This window comes from Rhinolophus hipposideros (assembly GCF_964194185.1).
Source record: "Rhinolophus hipposideros genome assembly, chromosome: 24".
Lineage (NCBI taxonomy): Eukaryota > Metazoa > Chordata > Mammalia > Chiroptera > Rhinolophidae > Rhinolophus > Rhinolophus hipposideros.
The window spans coordinates 27,794,317-27,816,930 of NC_138070.1; the positions used below are offsets into that span (position 1 = coordinate 27,794,317).

Genomic DNA, 22,614 nt, shown 5'->3' on the forward strand with positions numbered 1-22,614 from the left:
CAAACGCCTAGATTTGGATGTTCTCACAATCCCACTGTGGCCCCAGAGTCTCGCCAGCGCTGGCTCAGAGCCAACAGCAACAGGTGCCTGTCCCAGTGGCAAACCCAAGAGGCTGAGAAGTCGCCAGGCAGACCCAACCTCCAGATCAATGGGCGTGCTAGGCAAATGAGCAGAGAGCAGAGAAAAAGTGATCAATGCAAAAGGGGGAGGGAGCAGAAGCCACTTTCCATCTGCCTGCCTGAATCAGGTGGGAAAGGGAGAGACTGCCCTCCTCCGCCCTAATAAATGGCTCTGCCTCATCAGGAAGCCATTAGGAAACTGCAGCCACCACAGCTCCAAGCTCCAGACTGAACAGTCTGCATGCAGCTGGGGAAAGCGCTCATTATCTCTGCCCAGACGAACACTAGCTCACTACACAGTGGCGCCTACCCAAGTGAGCCACCAGAATAAAGCCAAGCTGGGCCGGTGAGAGAGAGGGATGGAAAAGGTCCTTAGAGACTGGGGAGATTCAGGGAGCTCCCTCAGGCATGTGCTTGGGGCATCAGGTAGAATGCTGGGGGCGCTCCTCAGGAAACATGGGTCCACTTCCTCACATCCCCTGCTGGATAGCCTCACCCATCAGCATTCCTTCAGTCAAAAAGAGCTACTGACTGCTAATGGGTGTGCATTTCTTCTGGGGGTGATAAAAATGTACTGGAAATTGGATATCGGTGATGACTGCACAACTCTGAGAATGTACGAAGAACCACTGAGTTGTATTCAAAATGGTGAATTTTATGTTATATGAATTATATCTCAAAAAAACACACAATAAATTTAAAAAAGAAAAAGTAAGTAAGCCCCCTGCTATGGGCCAAGGGGATACCTTGGTGACAGGGAGACACAGACCCCTCACTTGGGAGTTTCCCTCCAGTGGGGGAAACAAAGCACATCGACAATAGCCACATACTTGCACCTCTGGTTGAGCGCTATGCTGATAAGACAGAAGGCTTTGAGGTGGAGTCAGTGGTGTGGCTGGGCTCCAGAGGGAAGGGAATAGGGTAGAGCCTGCTAAGGTCCTCAGTGTAGAAGGTGAAGAAGAGGAGGGATCTGGTATCAAGGAGAACCCCAATGGCAGATGGATGGCTGGCACTAGCGGAGGGCAGAGTGGGAGAGGATGGCAGCTCTGCCTGCCACACAGAAGCCCTGTGAGATGGCAGACAGGTTCCATTCACTGGAGACTGTGGGAGAAGCTGGTCCATTTCCAGAATCAGACACCTGGTGTCTAAAACTTCTGAGACCACAGATGTGGAAACTGAGAGGGGCTGCCACAGACTCCAGGAGATGAGCGAATACCTCAAATTCCCCTCACTCAAAGATGTTCTTAGCCGAGGCTGCCCAAGCACTCGTGTACAGTGACATTTGCATTTTTACATGTCTATGTTTAAGGCTTTCAGGGGAAAGAAGTCTCCATCAAACCTGGCTCTTTCTAGAGGTTCTTCTCCCAATCCCTGAGGGTTGGGGAATGGGGGAGGGGGGACAAAAGAAGGGCAGATAGAACAGGGCTCCTGGCAAAACAAACACCTGGGCAGGCTCATTTGACATGAACTGAGAAAGGTGCAGTCACAACACTGTGATCAAAAGGAATCTTTTGGAAAATTCTTTTCCAAGAGGGGTTATGAGTTTTGTCCCCTGGAATGCCCCAGCGCAGTCCTGATTGGCTCCCCAGCCCTGACTCAGATTGAGTGCAGCTCCACCCTCAGATGAGTAAATAAACTGACCCAAGGAATGGAGGGCGGGAGAGAGGAGAAAAGAGAGGGGGCAGGCGGAGACGGGAACCAGGAGAAGACAAATGCTGACTCCGGTTCGGGGAACAGACAGATGAAATTTCGAGTCCATTCCAGAGACGGGTGGTGTGGAAGAATTCAAGAAATACTTCTCTGAGCTTTACACACCACTCCGGTTGGGCTACAGCCCTGCCTTGGCAGCCAGCTCATTGCTGCTTTATAATATACTGAATTAGTCACCGGATTAGCAAGCACATTTACACACACTGGCGCACAGCTGTTTAAAGACACAGGATCCCCTTTTCTAGGTGCCAGATTCTGGCTGTAAATCAACCATTGCAATTGGTAACTGGCATCCTCCAGAGGTGCACAGTTCCTACAGATGTCTTCAGTTGCAGAGCGCTTCAGGGAAAGTCTGCTAGAACTAGGAAGGTCTAACAGGCCTTGGCTGGCGGACAAAAGGGACAAGGGTGTGGAGAAGAAAGAAAAGACAGTGGGCTTTTTCAGTCCCAAGGCTTATTATCTTCGGGAGGTTGCCAGATGGATTCATTGACCTAGCCCTTCACAGCACGTTGACACGGAAAGCAGCCTGGCTCAAGAAGTGATAACTGGGAGAATGCAAGTCCCACTCCTGGCTTGTTGTATTAACAGGTAGTAGAGTTTTCCTCCTAAACCTCAGATGCCCAGAAAGGAGAGGATTCCAGGGCAGAGAGGAGAATAGTACAGCAATTAAATAACTGTGTATCCTGATGAGGACAATTCCAATAAAATACCTTGTTGATATGGCAGGAGCCATGCTTTAGAGCGGGAAATGGGACCTAAGCCCTAACTCAGGTTTGGTAAGTATGCGTGAGAGGAAGAAATTATTGTACTGGCCACAGGGCCTGCTCTGGCCCACTTGGTTATGGGGGTGTCAAGTGGAAAATTTTCTGTAACCAGGTTAACAGTAACCACAGTTTTAACAACCACTGAAATAATAACAGCCCTGTCAGCAATGCACATTTGTACAAAATACAGTGCCCACAAGATAATGATAAAAGACCATTTATCAAGACCCTGTGGCAGTGAAAAACTATTTGACAGGAATTATCTCAAGTCCTTACAATAGCCCTGCAAGCACTTTATTATCTCCATTGTAAGGATTAGGAAAGGAAGGCTTAGAAAAGTTAAATACTTTACCTAAAGAACAAATAAGGCTGTCTCACCTCTAGACCTTACTTTTTTCAAGACACCAGGGTGCCTGCAGTGAGGGATATCTTACAACCAACACAGTGAATGAGAGGATGTGTGGTTCAGGGACAAAGATTACTTTCTATGGAGCAACTGAGAAGTAAATTCCTTCCTTTTGACTTACAGGTCTCATCTTATCTATATTTTAAGATTATGGTAAACACACACACACACACACACACACACACACACGTGACACAAATCCACCAGACAAATATTAAGAACCAAGTTCCAATTACAAAAAAAAAAGGTGAATTGCATTTAGGCACCATTAGCATCGACATATTGAGAAGATTTGCAAAGAGATTTGTGACTGGTTTCTCACGAAGGAACCTCGTGTGTATCTCGCACGAGCTTTTGAGAAATTCAAGTATTAATTCCTTGGAATGGTTTGCCCATAAAAATACTAAAAATATTTTCTTCTTATAAAGCAAGGCAGTTGGGGTTCCACTGCAGACTGGGCTCCTCCCTGGTCCTCACTGGCCGTCTGCAGCATGCCTGAGAGCAGCACAGCTGATCAAACCCTGTGAATCCAGCAGCAAGTCACCAGGGCCCAACCTCATTTCAAAAATGAAGTTGCTGTTTTGTTCATCCAGCACCCAACATCCTTTGAAGACACTGCAGCCAGCCTGAAATTGCAAATTTCTCCCATGAGCCCATCCATCACAGAACAGTATAGGTTAGGGAATGGCAAAGCCAGAAAACTCCTAAAGAGAGGCCTTCAGTAGTCCAGAAATAAAGAAATACCTTTTTTTTATTCTCCAATCAAATCAGGGGTTAACTCCAGGTCCGCCATGTAGACATTGATTCATTCCGTGTGTGTGTTTATTTTTCTACAAACATTCCTGTTGCATCAAGTGGCCTCAAGGCCTAGACTTGTGCCTCTGAATATCCCCTCCCTGGAGAATTCTCAAGCACGGGTGGAGCTCTTACTTCATTCCTCAATTTCCCAATCTGGAAAATGGGGGCCAAAGCCCCAACACTGTATGCAAGTTTAGTAAGTTTAGTGAGCCACTTTTCACTAGTCTATTTTGAATTTAAAAATGCAGTGGAAATTATGTGAACTATTATTTTTGGCTTTGTCTCTGTTACATATCCCAATGGTAGATATTTATAGATATACTGATGTTTTCTTCTTTACCCTGATAATAATGAGGAGCCTAAAAGAGCACACCACACAGAATGTTCCAAGAATCAAAACCACTGATAAGAATGTTAGTAAGTTTTTTTCTCCAGATTCTAAGTTTGAAGGACTTTGTAATTAAAGATCTAAGTTCAAATTTGTGACTTGAAAACTCTACGGCCTTCGGGAAATTATCTGAGCCTTTCTGAGATGGAATTTCTCATCTTCGGAAAGAGGATTAAAACACCAGCCTAATAGAGTTTGTTTGAAAGATGTGTTTGTGTAAAGCACTTTGCAAAGCATCTGACACATAGCAGGTACTCTATAAATCTGAGTTTCACTTCTTTCACTCCTCCCAACTGAACACAGATATATACAGAGACCAAAAACAAGCACCCAGCAGTTTTGAAGAACGTTTGGTTTCCATTAGGAGGCAAGAAAGGTGTAAGATTGAACTCTTGATCTTATGTGAAATCAAGGATGCATTTCCTGTACATATGCACATGACTCACCCTTAGCGAGTTCGTATGTATTCAGAATCACCACTGTCTCGTATCTCCCACTAATCCTATAACACTCGTGGCATCACCAGTGACTCCACAGTGCTTTCTAAACATGAATGTATTAACTCTCCCACTCTCTCCCAATGAAAGAGCAGCTCGCTCACTAGAAGCACCCTTCTTCCAGAAGAATACAAAGATGATGCAGAGATGTGGTTATAATCTGTCAGCTCAGAGTAAAAACAGACTCACGTTTCCTGATTCTCTCCCAGGCAATAAGAAGGGAAAGGAAGACCACCGATGGGTGAACCTGCCCAGTTGTCAGTACAGAAAAGGCTCATATCAGGAAAAGGTAGAACCAAGGACTCCAGGGGACTGACCAAAACTATTCACAAGTGGAGGACACAAAGCCAAAAGCCTGAAGCCCACTTTGAGGAGGAGACACACTTGCAGCCACAGTAAGATTTGCTTTACAAGCCTAAATTTTTCTAGCAAGCATGAAAGTTAGGATCCAGCTTCAAACATGTCAAACTTAAAACTATTATCTCAATTTTTGCTGCCATCAGGTGTGCCACCCTCTATTTCTCATTCCCACTTCCTCTTCCCCCAATAATCCAGAGGCCCCCAAGGGCACCGCTGGCTTCTTCGGATTACACTCACTCCCAAAGAAACAGCAACACGCCAAGGGAATACTTGAGTGTAACAACCTGTTTGGCCTTGGAGCGACTGTTCTGGCTTCCAGAATGACCAAAACAGGGGAGGGAACTTATATTGATTGCTGAGGAACAACACGTTGTATTATGGGGATAATCTAACTTTGCTGAACTCCAAGTGCATGTCCTTGATGCCACAGCAAACACCCTGACCCCAAAGAGAAACTAACAGAGGAAAAGAACTCACTCACCTAAGATGCCATTAATTCTTTTATGCCTCTTTGACACAATTCTTTCCCGTAACATACAGTATGAGATTCCAAAGTTTTGGGTTTTGTTTTTTTTCCTGAAGTGCTTCTCCAGCTACCTGAAGTTCCTGCCAGTCATTAAAGTGAACTTCATTTGCTTAAAAGTGTAAACTGAGGCACGTGCCATATATTTCAACATAGGAAGACAGATGTTGGACAGGAATCCTTTACAAAACTCTTTAGATTAAAAAAAAATGTATTTCTCACAAGTTCAAGGTCAACCTATTTGTCTAGTAGCCTGTGAAGCAACTCCTGTTGTTTTTTTGTTTGTTTGTTTGCTTGTTTGTTTTTCACTTCTTGAGAAGTCACTAACTTGCCGGCTCACTTAAAGTTTGGCCCGTGGCTCGGCATCATGGAGCGCTGTGCGCCCACTCCACGCTCACTTTTTGTACGTGGGACCAACTATATATAAAACACATGGAGGAAATCTATCTCTAGCAAAAGACAAGAGGGTGCCTTGTTGACACTTCTGAGCTGAAGCTAATGTTCATTGTTATTAATTACTATTTTTATTAAAGTTAATGCACCATATACTCACCAAATCGAAGAAATATAAAATGTGGGTGGCTGAAAGAAAATGTCAGGGAGTTTGGAGAAATCCAGCTCCATGTTCTAATTCTGCCACTTACCACATAATCTAGGGTAAGAAACTTAGCATCGCTGCTCTGCAGTTTCCCCCTTTATAAAATGTTGACAACTCAAAAGATTACCGTGACACTGAAATGTGGCACAGTCACATTTGGGTAAAATGCGACCAGATCCTAGCCAAGTATTAAGTGAATGGTAAATGGTTAGCTCCAACAGATCTAAGTATTTGCCCAAATTCAACAAGCATCCAAACATTTCTGAGAATTGTGAAGGCAGCAGGCAGGGAACTTTAGAACTGGCTACAGCTGGGCTTGAATCTCAACTCCTCTACTCACCAGCTGTGTGACCTTGGGAATGTTGTTTAAACTCTCAGTTTCTTCATCTGTGAAACTGGAATTATACTTAGCTATTAGGGATAAGGGTAACGTGATGAGGTTCTTGGCACATTAATAAGTTAACACATTAATAAGTTAGCACCCATTAACTAAGAGAAACAAAACAAAAAGGTAAAGATGAGTAGAGGTGAGATGTGCCTACATAAGTACGAGTAAATAAACTCTACCCTATTATCAATGGCAGTTTTCCTTGTTTCGTTTTGTTTTTCCCAAAACTAGCATGCTGATCTTAGGTCCCTGCTTCTACAAGAAAAGGGTCACTGTGATGGACCTTTCTCAAAATGTAGAATAACATCACGAAAATGATTTTCAGGTAACAGTTGTGTGCAGGCGATGACACTCTCGCTGCTGCAGCAACAGCCTTTGAAACCCCAACACACACACTTACAGCTTCCTGGATGGCTGGGGAAACCAAGGCAGAGGTACCTTGTCTGCCCCTGACTCCGCGGACAGCCAGCACCTGCTGACGGGGCACTCACTGGCTGCCGAGCGGACACCATTCCGTGAATAGCCAGAAAGAAGCGGACCTGGGCCCTTCCCTCTGTACAAACAGGAGGCAGGGGCCTTGACTCACTGGGTATGTCATGTCAGGAAGAGGCACTGGGGTGGCTTTCACAGCAGAATGCATTCCTGCTGCAAGAGGGGACTGTTTATGCACAGAGCAGTGCACTGAGAAGGGGCAGCTTAGATGAAGTAAGCCCAGTGCTCAGACCACATGCTCAGCCCTGAGGATGCAGCTGGGGCTGGCTGCTTCACCTCCCAGACCCCTAACCTCCATCTCCTTCCTCCAGATCAGACCCTACACTGGAGCTGCTTTCCGCTACAACTGTAGCGAAGACTTGTGGAAAAAGGAAGCTGTTTCACAGATGGAGACCAGAGGAAGGTATGACTCCTGGTCCGGTGTCACCCCTGAGACAATGTGTACAGTTTCTGCAAGGCCACTAACAATTTCTAACATCTTTCTTCAAGAAAGGTAACCTTCACAAATATATCTCAAATTCCCTCAATGATTGAATTGTAATGAACAGAATGTAGGGATTAGGGGAAAAACATCACCATTTTGCCTACCTCTTGAATGACATTCTGTGCTCTCTAGAAGCCTTAATTATTTTTAATGTTACCTAGAGTCATAAAATGTCAGTGTTAAGAGAAACCTCAGAGCCATCTTCTCCAGTTAATCTATTTGGCCGATGAAGACCAGGAGGTCCAGAAATGACTTTCCCAAGGTCACACAGACAAACATTTTCAAAGCCAGGATTAGAATCCAGGCCTCCAGCCAGTGACGGGCTCCGCAGAGTGGTCACTCTATTTATTCTGTACACAATGATTATTCCTACTACAGTGACAGGTCTCCCCTTATCACTCATGAATTCTCATTACCTTCCATGCATTTAATTGGTATTTCAATGACAGAAGGTAACCTATGCATAATGTATAGAATTAACTTAAATCTTAGGCAAGGAATTATCAAATAGATTAAATGTATAAATACTAGAAGTATAAAAGTCATCACATGGAAACTCTCCCACTAAAAATCTCCTGTGATGCATTTTCTGGAGGGTATTTTAAAATCAAACTTGACACACTCTGATTTTAACATGAATAACAAGTAGTGAATTACCCTAGCAAAAAACTGCGATTGCACAAAAATGTCATTAATTGAGAATAGAAGTTCCTAAATATTTCAATAACCATGTGTCTACATGCACCAGGTTTAGGAATTCCCTTGCTTAGGCTAGACTCTTTATTTTCCACTTGTACCTTGAAAATATGTACCTGATTGATTCTGTCATCATCTTTGAGGTTTAACGCCTGGTCTGATTAACTGATACAGAGGTTTTAACAACTAACAGTATGTATGAGTGGGAGGTAAAGAAATGCTACAAAAAAAAAAAAAAAAAAGTATCACCTCTCATAAGCCTCTTCAATAACATTGCTTTAAAAAAAAAAAAAATAGTAACACTACCCTGTTTTTAAAGTCTCCCTTCTTTCAAACGCAAAATTCACTCTAAGATTCCAAATGCTCTCACGTAGGTGCTGGCCTTATACTTCCTTCTCTTTCCTTCCTAAAATCAAGGTATTTTTCTTCACATTTATGGAAATCTTTCTTTCCCTCCAAACTTTCAGCATTCTTCGCACATTGTTCTCTACATCTAAAATAATCCTATCCCTGTTCTTATGCCTCCTTCACATGCTTCTGAAATACCCAAGTTCCCCATGAAGCTGACCCCCCTAAGAAATTATTCTAGCCCAGAACTGTTGGAAAAAAGGACCCACAGGCACAGAAAATATAAATAATCATCAATGCACACATATCTCCCTAAATTCAAACAATGGTCCTCCTGCGCCGTTAGCCAGGGAAGCATCTGGAGTACAGAGAACATTCTCTGTGAGTTCTCCTGACTAGCCATCCATCCATGAAGGATTAAAACTACTAGAAATGATTATACAGAGACAGGGAGCAACAGACCCCAGATGACCCACCTGACCACCTGAGACTGGAACTCCTACCCAAGTGTAATGGTTGGCCCATATGAGGATTTTTCCAAAAGGTGATGAACTATCACTTAAATTCTTTCATTCCTTTTTTCATTATTTCCTTTTGTTCTTTCATTAGTTCATTTATGCTTTCTTACTCTTTTCCTTGTATCATTCTTTTCTTTCTTTCTCTTCTTTTTTAGCCAAAAGGGATGTTGCAATTGAATCCACCATTCCCTTCCTCCCCTCCTCAATAATTGAGGGCTTGTTTTTTGCTTTTTAATTTTACCCACTTTAATGACACAAAAAACTATTTTTGTGTACCGTTTGATCCCAACAGTAAAACTTCTCATCTTAGATAAATATTAAAACAAAACAAAATCTTTAATTGTCTACACTTGTGTAATGATGACATTTTCCCCCTACTCAAAAGTTCATATTCTCTCTCTCTCTCTCTCTCTCTCTCTCTCTCTCTCTCTCTCACACACACACACACACACACAGAAAATTTAGTTTCTCTGCAGAATCTTGCAAAGCAAAAATCATCAGCTTAGCATAGCTACCCAAAGATACCAAGGGGTTTCAGATGTTTGTAGTGAACTTGTTTGAGGTTGACTTTTAGTTGTTTCTCAGGTACTGAGAAATATTATATTATGAGTCAAAAACACATTTAAAAATATAACCCATGGTTAGAAAAAAACCACACTGCACTTGAATGGCTTCAAACTCTTAATCTGGTCCTCTTAGCTTACTTTGGATGGTCTAAATCCTAAGATTAGCAATTGAGAATAGATATTACAAAGAATATTATCGTTCAAATTCAGTGTCTAAACCCTTGTTTGCTGGGAGAGTCCTGTTTGTCTATTGTTCTGACATAATTAGTAATGGCACCCATTATACTCTCAAAAGTGTTGCAGTTTAGATGGGAAATTATATATTCTCCCAATCTAAAGACCATCAAGATCTGAAATCCAATAGCCTAAAACTTTCCAATGCTACTTTGGGTCTTAAAGCACCATCTGGGTCAATATTTTACAATTTTTTTCAGAGACAGAACTAAATGCTACAGAAAAGGACAACTGAAAAAAGTTAACGGCATAGTAAGAAGACACATTTCAAGTGCCCAGTGACAGGCTTGGACCCAAGCAGCAGAAACTGGAAAGCACCTGGGAAATATAATGAAGTTGGCCAAATAATCAATAAATATTTATGACCTGAACAGCAATATTTTGAATGTGTCTGTAAGCATGGCTCCCTGCCAATGAAACTGGATCTGCTGCAACCTACACTACAGACCAATTCTTTCTGTATCTGCATGGAGACTATAAACCACACAATTAAAAGAAAAAAAGCAACACAGATAGGCACAGGGCTTCAGAAAAGGAGCCAAGTAGGAACAGCCTATTTACGCAATTTGAAAAACATCTACTAATAGTATGAAAAAAGATATCTTTATCCCAACTGAAAAAGAACAAAAAGTAGCTATAGACACATGACAAGTAAAGATGATAGATTTGAAAATTGTCTTGGCATTCCTGACCCTGAGTTAAGAAGAGCTTAATAGCTATAAGCAAAGGGGAGACCCAGAATGCTGTGAACACAGAGACCAATCAATCCCATCAGAGATTCTGGCTAAGCATATAAATGGAGCCAACATTTCATTCTGGAGGAGTCAGATAAAAAACATGGCAACTATGTTGTTAATATACAAATTCCTCTCTGTGTGACTGTATGGACCCCGAGGATGTTAATTATTTGGATAAAATGATAGAGGAGGCAATCCCTTACCCTCGGACAAGTAGCCAGGGCGTCTGTTTGCTTCTCTATTAGCCAGGGGCCATGGAAGGCGGACAGGTCTGCAGGTGGAATCCTGGGGCTTACCTTGCCTCTTGTGACAGAATAACTACAAACAATGTGCCCTGACCCATGAAATGGACTGGAAAAGACTAAGTTTTAGTCAGGAAAAAGAAAGTTGCTGTGTAGATAGCAAATGTAGGTACCTCTGGCCTGTCTCTAAGCAGGAAAATTAAACTACAACTATATTAAGAAAATGAACTCATTGCTGATCTGTGTCTCTCGTTCCCCCAGGTTGAGTTGATATGCAGAGCAGTGTCCATGACAAAAGAGGTAAGACCAGCAGAATCAGGAGGCTCTGGGAAGGATGTAACCTTGGAAGTGAATACAATCATCTCCCCACCCGTGAGAGAGCGAAGTACATCTGGAAGACTCTAGCAAAACAAGAACCCTGGTGCTTTGCTTGGTGATCTGAGGCAAGCATTGCTTGAAACTTCCAGCATCTTTGTAAAGCAGCACACCTGACTGCCAGGTCTGGAGGCAGTGCACGGACAGGCCCTTTCCCCAGGCTCACGAGGCGTAAGTGCTGGATGGCTGGCCGGGAGCCCCTGCACCTCTTCAAACCCCAAAGCACAACCATCACTGCCTTCTTGTATGTCCCTCTTCTAATTTCCAGAGTTTCTATGAATAACACAGTGCTTTTATTTTAAGCATAAAATGCCTGCAACAGCTCATCAGTTTGTCATTTTCTAACACTGTGGCCTTGAGCAAATTATGCATCTCTCGAAATATCATTTTCTCATCTGAAAAATAGAGAAAATAAGAACTCCCGCCACCCTAGAGAAAATAAGAACTCCTGCCACCCTAGAGTTAGTGTGGAGTGTAACAGCACTATTTTATGTGGAAGTGCCAAGTACATAATACAGACTACATGTGTGTCTCCAGAGGACCCCTATAACTGGTGAATGTAAGAATCTACCTTCAATGCAAACTCATGGAATGCCACCACCACAGCCATGGATCATTCCTTCCAAAAACCAGAGAGGTGGCTTATTGTGCTGTCAATATAGCCTTTGTAGAGTTAGCTGTGCTCTTGGAAATAGGGAGCCTGGCTTTCCTGAGTAATCCTGACCTACACTAACCAGCTCTGCGTTTGCAGAGATTCTGATGCAGCCCAGAGCAAGCTGGGCTCTGGAAGGTTGACCACGGCTGGTTTGGTCGATTTGTCTCGTAGAGGGAGGTGATCTCATACAGGGTGGTCTGGTCTCTTTAAGAAACAAACACACACAAAATTACACCAACCAAAAAAAAAAAAAAAAAAGAAAGAAAAGAAATAAAGAAAAAGAAACAGGAATACGAATCAACCAAAAATGCCAGGAATGCAAGCTCTGCCAACCAAATAAATAAATAAAATGTGAGATACTTTATAACTGGACACGATGCATTTCTCAACTCTGCATAATTGAAACACTCTACTTTTCCATCAACCTTGTAAATATCCCCCTAGTCTTTCTGGTGGCCTTTTGGCTCTGAAGTAGCATTGACCACCTCCATCACTGCAAAACAACTAACCAACTCCCATGCCTTGACCTGTGACAGTGGGGACCTTGGGATACTCTAATGCTCCGAAAGTTACCCACCTCAGTGTTTGCTCCCTGGAGCACAGAATGTTGTTTCATCAGCATGAGATATCAGCTAAGCAGGTAAAAAAGTTCTCTTTACTTTTCTTATAAGTAAAGAGGTGCAAATATAGCGGTGGCCCCTATTAAACATTTCAAGGGCCCCTGAAAATTCCACACTGATGAGGGTCATATTTTGTTGACTTGTTTTCTAGTTAACTGTTGAATTTATTATAGGTCAGACCATGTTTTAAGATGTTTCCCACATTAGTAGATTTAATTCTCATATCAACCTGTGAGGTAGAACAATTATTATACTCATGTTATAGATGTAGGAGCTGTAGCACAGAGAGATTAAGCAATTTGTCCAAAGTCACACAGCTAGTAAGTGGCAGGGCTGGGATTCAAACCCAGACAGGCTGGCTCCAGAGTCCCACCTCTGAACCACTGGGCAATTTAGTCACTAATGGAGCATGTGGTCTGTGGGGGTCTGGAAGCGCAGTGAACAAGTGATCCTAAATAGCCTGGGCGGCTCTGCTCTCCCTTTTTGTCCACACTGACAAAGATACAAAGACTGACAAAAGGGACTGGGAGGGGGGAAAAGATTCTTCCTCTCTCTAAGGACAGTACAGGTACCCGAAGGATGGACATCCTCTGCTGGGGTAAGAGGGGGACCAACCCTTTTATTCTTGTAAAAGAGCAAACATTCAGAATTAGGACTCCTGCTCTTTGGGCATTACACTCACCTCACCAAGAAGGTGGAGTGGGAAGGAGAGGAAAAATTAAGCGGCTTGGGAATGTATTTGCTTTGGCACCCAGTCTCCACCCCTTCACAGTAAGCTCCACACCAGGAGGGAACTCCATGGACATTCAATAGCTTTGTTTGTTTTAGCCCATTTAAGATCTGAGAACCCTGCCATTGTACACTGTAATCAACATAGTATATCCCACTTTACGCTTACAAGAAAAATTCAATCCCAGTGTGATTTCAAAGTACATATATTTTAATTTGGTACTTAAAGCTGTCGAAAATCCTGTGAGGTCTCAATCTACAATAAAGGTTCCTGATCAGGTCCTATCCAGAAAGACGGGCAAACAATCCAGGACTCCTGTTTCTACACCCGGCCTTCCCACTGCCTCTCTTTGGTTCTCACATAATGGGGAGGGCGAAAGAGGGGAATCTGGTTTAATTATTTAAACCAGATAAGATCCCAAACTAGCTGTCTCCACACATAAGAAACTAAACAACCCAAAGAATCATTCTGACAAATATTTAAGTTACAGCTGTGGACACAAAGCCACGCTGCAAGAAGTTAAACTTTAAACACATGTCCTGTATGGTCTGATGGGCAAAGCAAATCCCCACTTAACCAGTGTCTTCTCCTCCCACAACAAAAGCAGGCAGCCTGGCCAATGTTTTTTCCATTCTTGCACCTGCAAGTTTAAGTCGCAACTGAAGTTTCTTCATTGCTGAGTTTTTCAAAAGTAACTTGTATATTACTCAAAGCAACATACACTGAGAAGTTAGAAACAGGGATTCATTTTACTTTAGCTGCTGGCTCACTACATATTCTTGGGTAAGTGACTTACCTTTTCTGTGCCTCTATTTCTCTCTTTCCTGTCTGAGGGATGAGTATAATATTCACATATATGCTACTAAACACCAGAAAAAAATTAACTAAAACTTAGTTATTATATTCTATATATACATTTTCAAGTTTCTCCTTTTATTTTCCCTAAGATAGTGCCAGAAATCACATCTCATTACAATGAATAGCAGAAGACAGCCCAATTTCTTTGACTAGTTGAAATTTGTATTGAAGCCTGCTTATAAAATACAATCAATGCTTTGTAAATCTTTTTTGAAAAAGAGAGGCATGTAAAGGCACTTATTATATAATAGATGTGACTAGAGCATTAGGCCTTACTCTACCCATTTTACAGATGGAAGAACTAAGGGAAGTTACATGGCCAGGGTTAATTTTCATCAATAATCAAAAAAACAGCACAATGTACTTAAAATCTCTAACATTTGACATTAAATAACCCTCCCTCCCCCCAAAAAAAAATTGCTTCAGCTGTTTACTACGATCTAAAAGCTGTGCTGCCAGGGACTCTTCTTCATTCCCAGCACACGAGATCCATGTAGGTGTGTGGACTGACATATCCACACGATATTTCCCAGATGACCCAATCTGTCTCTTCTCCATGAACACACATATAAACAAGCCATTCTGAAGGGAAAGACCTATTAGTTGAGTTTATATCTCTGCTGGGAACCATCCTTTCACTTCTTATATATATGATTTGAATCAGTTGTGACTAACAGAATTTACTCTGGCTTTCTTGAACCCCCAAATGCAACTGTCACAGCGACATCAGTTCTGAATTGTAGCTCTAAGTGACTGAAACGTCTCTATGGTTCTAGGTGATCTCAGTGTTGCTCTCGCCATCCATCGTCACCCTTGTGACAACAAACAACTTAGCCTTCTTTGTACACTTCCCAATGATCAATACTGAGGTTGAATGTTAGGGGGTCTAAAAGGAGAGGATGTGACCATGTCTACAGTAACATTTCTTCTGAAAGACCTCCAAATGACAAAACATCAGCTTGGCTTCCGTTGAAAGTTTAAGCAGATTCAGAAAGATTTAAAATAAGCAACTATTTATGGCAGAGGCCATAAATAAATTTTAAAAAGGCCAAAAAAAAAAAAAAAAGAAGTGTTAGCCATGGGGAGCAGAAGCTAAACTTATTGACAATCACATACAACACAGCAGCACATTAAAGCAATTATTTTCCAGAACACATCACCTTTTCTCTGTATCTCTCTATATACCTTGACCTCCAAAAATCACTACTTTTAAAGGATAGCTGGCAGTTCACTATCCTAAAAGAAAGCAAATCTTCTTCTTAAACTGCATTTATCCCAGGAACTCTTAAAGACCAGACTCCATTAAACTGCTTAGCACCAAAAGCTGTGCCTGAGACAAAATGAAATTTCTTTCCTATCCCTTTCTTCTTCAAATCCTTCAAATCCAAAAGGAGGATAACACCTCCAACCAAAGACCCAAAGTCACATTTAGTGTTGGGATGTTGTCCCTCTTCTAACACATCTTTGGACAAATTCATGGCAGATTAGAAAGATGGATAAACTGAGTGATCTGCATGGACAGAATTGGGATATTTCCTGAAGTTAAGATGATCATTTCTGTTGCCCTCCCATCTCCTTGTCCTCAACCCAGAAAAGAGGAGCGAGAAAGCAAAGGGACATGTGACAGGGGAGCTCAGGAAAGCAAGACATTTGAAAATGTGCTTTAAGACAAGCCACTTAAGACACCGTTTTGGCTCTTACTGCCCAAGGCTCCAATTCTGGGGGATGCAGGGTGAGGGAAATGATGTCCTCTGCGGCAATGTCTATCTCCCGCCAATGTTAAGGAATGAGACCAGAAGGTTCTTGCTCATTTGGTAAAATAAAGAAGCAGGAATTAGGGTGCTGGACATTCTATAAGCTTTTTCTCACTCCTCACAAAAACACAGCTGTGAAAATAAATACCACCCCCTAAACAAGGGTCTCAGGCCACCAACAGTCCTCTTCTCTGCCTCTCTCCAGCTGCCACCAGCATCGCCCCATCAGGCAGAGCACTGCATGGAAGAAATAGTGGGGGGTGGGGGGAAGAGAAGCGGCGGGGACCCCAGCAGAGGGCTAGGGTGGGCGCCTCTACAGTCACCACTCACCCGGGGAGGGGAAAAGCTCCAGATCGACTTTTTCCGTCTTGATAATGGTGAGAGTCGGTTTGAGATCGACGGCCGCCTTCATGGTGCCAGCAGTGGTGGACCGACAGGATGGTAGTAAGTTTGCTGTTATTCTTGTTTTTCCTCTTAATGGGAATTCGTAACAAGGAAAAGGGGAAGGGGGCAATCCGACTTTCTCCCCTAAAATCTCAAATTCCCGCTGACTTTCCCCCGCACCCAGAAGGTGCGCCCGGCACTCTCCGGGGAAGTTGGCACTTTGCGGGAAAGCGCGCGCGCTCGGGGTCCCAGGCTCGCCCGCGCCGCGCCGCGCCGCTCCCACCGCGCCCGCGCCCGCTCCCTCTTCGCCGCCAGCTGCCTCCGCTCGTCCCCGCTCCCGGGAGCCGCTCGCCCGCCCGCCCTCTCGAGCGCGCTCTTCCCTCCTCTTTAGGGCGTTTCTCGCGGCGCAGAGCCCAGAGCTGGGTCTGCGGCCCACCCCCCCAACCCCCCCCTAGCAAATCCCCCAGGATCTCCGCGGGGGGGAGCGTGGGCGGGGCGTCGAGGGCGGGGTGGCCTGGGGGCGGGACCAGCACCCGTGGCCAATCGCTAGCGGCCGCCCAAAGCGAAAGGAAGGTGGGTGGAGCTGCGGGCCTCCAGCTCCCGCTCCTCCCGGCCGGGGAGCGCCGGGGAGCGGCGACGGAGCGGGACGCGTAGCCCGAGGGCAGGGGCCCCCTAGCCGGGGCGCGCGGGGCTTGCGGAGAGCAGGCTGCGTGCACAGGCTCCCCAAACACTTCAGGAAAGTCCCCCTGATGCTCCACGCATTCTTGAGGGCTTGGTCACCCGCTCAGGCCCCCTCCCGGTAGCGGCATAGTTTTCCTAGTGCGTGTACATCATTCATTCAGGAACACTGACACACAGGACATGAGGCATGCGGATGAAGGGGCGTGCGTGCGAGCAGGCGCAGGGGACTGGGGAGCCCATGTCCTCAAAGGGCTTTAGGAATATTGGAGTCCAGCGGGTTAATGAGTCAGGAATCGGGACTGTGTTTCTAGAGAACCTTCCGTTTTTCAGAGCCCACCCCTGCAATCGTTCGGAAAAGACGGAGCTGTCCTTGATAAGCACCACACCCAAGGCAGGCTACAGGAGACCCCAAAACAAAGGCCCGGATTCCGCTGTATCATTGAGAGAGTTGAGAACAGGGCCCCCCAAATTAGAACCCAGTCCTGGGCTTCCATAAGCTTTCATTTTAGGTACAGCAATGGTGTTGTGGAAGGGGAAGCTATTATTCTGTCCCTCTAATTATATCACGGTTAGCCAAAGTTTTGTCCTGCCTTTCACAGACTCTCCTGGACTAGATAAAACTGACGACCCTATTACCACCACCACCAGAAAACTGATGTAAAGGCTCTGTGGTTTTGAATTTCTGGAGTACATCATTCCCAGCCATGACAGAACCACAGTGCACAGCCCCTGTTCCAGTTGGAACTTCAGAACACTTCAGACAGCACAATATGATTCTGAATAATTAATGATTTGCCACGGGTACATTGATTACCATAAGTGGAGATAGTTGGTCCTAATTAATAAATCAACCAGTAGATAATAGAGGTTCATACATCGGCACCCATGTAGAGTTAGAACCATACATTGAGATCTATCTTTGAGTAAAATTTTTCTGCACAACCTCAGAGAAAGCTATTTCTAATATTTTTTCCTGATTTCTAAGCATATGTTGAACTCCCACCACCTGCCCATAACTGTAACCTCTGCCTCTGATAAGTTTTAACACACCTGCTTACCTTCATCTAATCCCAGCTTTGTCTCCTTGAAGCATTTGTAACTTGCACATTACCCACAGCAAATGAAGGAAGGAGCCAGGAATAAAAAATAAATCTTGAGCTTCTGGTTCAAAATTCGGATTAATTATGCCCCTCCTTCAGTACCCAGAGGAAAATGTTTGTATGGGATAATTCTAATTTTTGAAGGATTGTTGTAATCCAGCTGTGGTTCTAAAAGGTATGAGAAAACAATGCTAGCCCCCAGATGACAAGAACAGGCATTTCTGATTCTGGGAAAAGCTGCGGGGGAAACAGCTGATGAATGAATTGTACATTCACACACTCAAATGAGCAGCAAAGAAATGGATCTCCAGCCATTTCTGCCTTAACCACTATGAATACATCAGCAGAACTGAGCAAATCAAGTGTTGCTTTGAGGAATTTTGTTTTATTAATGTTGTTTTAAGAAAAAAGAATTTAATTCAAGAATGAGTACTTTTCTGTTTTCAAAAGCAGCTTCCTGAGAACCAGTCCTTTCTCTCTTCCCCAGTTGGTTCCTCAGTTTTCTTCTCTGCCCTAGCCCAAACACTGCTGCTAACATGTGCCCCACCCACCCAACCACCCAAGTTAGATACTAAAAGAGACCTCCCTGATTAAACTGTAAACACTTGGGGGGATTCATTCCTTCAATTCTTCAACAGTGACAACTCAACTTGTCAATCATCCTTTTCTAACAACAGCCCCGAAGCACAGAAGCTTGAAATGTTTGAAGGTCCCAGTCAAGGAATGGATTTGGGTAAAATGGCAGAGTTGGGGAGATTGCCAAGGCCCACCATAGAGATCCAAGAAGGTTACTTCTATGTGAGCTAATCATGAATATTGATATTATCAGAAGTTAGGCATCTAACCTCAGTTCCTGTTGAACTTTTGCTTGGGACAAGGAGCACTAATCTGGCAAATTAAAATCTTATAAGAATCCCACTTGATTAATCGATTTTGATAAATGAAAATTTTATTCTTTTTAGGACACAAGTAGATTTTTCTAAATGTTCTTAAGACTTTTGATGCCATGTCTGTCTTACCACATCCTAAGAAAACAATGCCTAGCCCAGTGCCTAAAACATTGCAGATGCTCAATAAATATGTGTTGAATGATGGACTATCAACTTCCTGGACACTGTGGGCTTCTACTGTGCCACCAACTCTTTCTAATTCAAAGTTTAAGTGCATCTGATATGTTATGGCTGGTAAAGATGAACTAAGAAATGTCAGTGACTCTGCCTCTAGGTCTGTTCTCCGTCCCGCATGGCAGAACAGAGCTTCTATTCCCCAGCACTCATGTTTTCACTTGAGCCTAAGTTTCCCCACCAGCAAAACAAGATCAGCTGAGCCTTGCCTTCCATCCATTTGGGCAAGTTGTATCTAGATTACAGCTGATTCTTAAGGCATTCAAGAAAAATCAACCAGGGACATAGTTCTTTGCTTTTGCTTGCAATGTACCAGTCTGTTCCTCTTGTACTTGAGAAAGTACAGAGCTATTTTTAAACATCCCTTAGATTTAGGGAATTACATCCACCAAGTGCTGAAACTCCTTAAATCAGGAACATCATGTCAACAAGGGTCAGAAAAAGGCTGCAGAAGTTGGGGGACGGGTGGGGAGTTAGACATGACTGTATCAAGAAAATACTCACATTTTTACAAGAATTTCCTCAAACACATGGAGTATGTAAAACAAAAACATTTTCAGTTATACTCCTCCCTCAACTCCACCCCATTTTCAATCAAAAAATAAATATACAAGTACACCTAATTTCAAACAATCATGGAAGACAGACACTCCCTCTCCAGAAGTGTGCTAGAATAAGTTGTCTCTTTCCTGAATCTTGAACTTCAACAAACCAAAGAATTTCTGAGTATGAAGCTAAAATATACTTTATTAGAGGTAAGTGCAAAAACATTCAGACCACTAACGGCTGATCCACAACAAGTTTATGACTCACAGATGTTGATTTACTGGTTTAAATGTAAGATATTTAAAAAAAAAATCCTCAATTAACAACCTGTCTAAGTTTGTGGTTGTTTTTCTCTGAGAAAAAGCAACAGTCCCTGTCACACACAGAAACAGGCTTCTAAAGCTTAACTCTAAAGCAAGTGGTTTCTATTTGATAAGTTGAGTCATTAAAAAGCACACTGGGGAAGAAAGATGCCTGGGGCTCTGATGTCCACCATTATCAAGCAGCAATAAAATGGAAAATTGGAGATAGAAAGGAAAATGAAAATAACTCTCTTAATTAAACTCTGGTGTCAAAAGGCCTTAGGGTCAGTTCAAGAACCCAAATGGGGGACTCAGAACTGTGCTGTTGCTGACTGCAGGCTGGATCTGTGACCCCACCAAAGCCACTTAACCTTTTTGTGTCACAACCTCATCTCTGTTTCAGGGCATAAAATCACCCCTGGCTCCCCTACCATGTAATACAGACTCATTAGCTATTGTTTAGATGGTACAATAAACAATGAGCGATAAGAGGAGCTGCAGTTAGGAGGGAAGCAGGGAGGAGGGATGGGCAGGGAGGGGGAAGGATTTGGGGCCTGTTTGCCTGGGAAAGCTCTCCATAATAAAACCAAGATGAGAATGAATAGTGTAGGCTCTGGAATAAGACTCAAGTTCAAATTCTAGCCCTACCAACTAACTGGCTGAATTACTACACGTAAGTCACACAATCCTAAACCTCAGTTCCTCCATGTATGAAGTAGGGATAGTTATAGCACCCACCATTTAGAGTTGTTTGGAAGATTAATGAGAAAATGCATGCAAAGCAGCAAGCACAGTATCTAAGTCAGAAAAAGTGCTCCATTAATATTAAATAATTGTTACTGCTATTAAGATCCAGTATAAGGTAGGTTATTTGAGAACTCACATTAAGTCTATTCTCTATGGCCATCCTTTTTACAGAGTAGCCTGAACCCTCTATTTACCTGAACTAGCTCTGTAGGGAGAATGATCATGTTTAAATCTCCCCAAGCTCCCTTCTCAGTTCCTGATTTGGGAACTCACCTAGCTTTGGTCTCAGTTAGGAAATCCCAGCACTACCTGATTAGAAGAGAAAAATGCAGATTTGTATGTGTTGTAAGAGTCATGGTAAAACTATGGTTCAAATTCAGGAGGAAGGTCACATTTGTGACCTTGGAGACAAAACCTGAGGTCTTGGCTTTGTCACATGTGAAAACTAGATGGGAGTCTCATAGAGAGAGTCAAGTCCAGCCCTCTTATTTACCCGAGGTGGGGAAAATGAGTTTGAGAGAGTTATTCTGCCCAAGGCCACACAGCCTGAAAAGGGCAGTGTCAGGACTAGAACGGGATCCCCTAATTAATGTTCTCTCCATGGCAGCTCCGTATGTTTACAGATAACCCATTTGCAGGAGCAGTCACTGTCATTCCGCTTGGTCAGTTACCAGACACTCCTGAGACACGAAGCAGGATACGGTGTACACACAGGAATAGATAGATAATAAAACATTTTTTTAGAACTATATCTTTATTTAGAAATAAATTTCGAGAAATATGACCATTTACTGTGCACTGAATGTGTTGTCTCTGAGCAAGCACATTGCAGGATAACCACAGTATCATTCCCTGGGGAAGACAGCTTGGCATGGGCTGTAAGGAGAAAAAGGGTCTGGGTTGGCTCTATTGCCATCTGCAGTTTCTTTAGACTGTAATTATGAACCATTCAGCTGCATCTGCAGCCCCAACAATGTAGGATGGATTGGCCCCATCCACAGACCAAGCGACATTTTAAAATCCACCAGTTTAGACATCACGTATTCTTCTTGCAGCAAATCAGACCCCAATCACACAAAAAGAGGTGAGGAGCTGCCAGTCAAGGCGACAGGGTTCCAAGGCTTCCTCTACACCCAGCATCAGTTTGCTTCCCCAAAGCAGCCTGAGCATATTTCCCAGGAATGTTGCTTCCTCCTTGGCCTGGATAATGCAGAACGCAGGCTGTCTCGTGAGCCTTTGGGGATCGTGTAATTTGGATTCCAATTTAAGTTGTCTTAAATTGGCCTCTTGAGGAGGTAGAGGGATGATGGTGTTAGCATAGATGGCAGGAGAACCAATGTTCTTTAATACCATGGCAGAAGAGGAAAACCAGGCTCCTAGCAAGGAGCTCTGTACCCCTGAGAACAGGATCCCGGCCCCTCCCCAGGATGCAGGTGGTTTCATCTGCTGGAAGACTAGGGCTCTCCTCTGATCTTACCCTGCTCTGCTCTTAGGTTACAAAGACAACACCAGACTTCAAAACAGATGTTCTCTGCAGTTGTGGTCTGAATCTTAAATTAAGATAATTTTATTGTGGAATCTTCCCCCTTCTCCTCTCCCTTTCATTTTGAAATGCCAAGTCAATTGCCCCAAAAGACTAGCATTTACCACCCTAGAGATGAAGGAGCAGTTGGGGGTGGAGAATTTTTCCGTCCTGTTCTTGATACTGGAAGCCAGGCAGAGGAAGCAGATAGGACTAGAAAAGGAAGAAATATCCTTGAAAGGAAAAGGGACGATGGTAAAGGACAAAACAGTAGAAAGACCCTCCTCTGAGAACAGTGGAAGGTTAAGTGGGGAGTGGAGGGAAGGTCAGGACATGATGAGGTAGAGT

General features: G+C 43.5%; 1 protein-coding gene across 2 annotated transcripts in view; it reads right to left on the reverse strand.

The window, feature by feature from the left end:
* The window catches only part of ETS1 (ETS proto-oncogene 1, transcription factor), a 120,463-nt gene that overhangs the window by 45,940 nt on the left and 51,909 nt on the right, over window positions 1-22,614 (reverse strand). The window contains exon 1 of one of the 2 annotated variants that reach the window (XM_081037656.1): window positions 16,191-16,602. The exons of the other annotated variant lie outside the window; for it this stretch is intronic. Coding sequence (XP_080893782.1) covers window positions 16,191-16,272 — 82 coding nt within the window. The 5' untranslated portion in view covers window positions 16,273-16,602. Of the gene's footprint in view, window positions 1-16,190; window positions 16,603-22,614 lie in introns of those variants that run through there. 2 annotated transcript variants of the gene reach the window in all.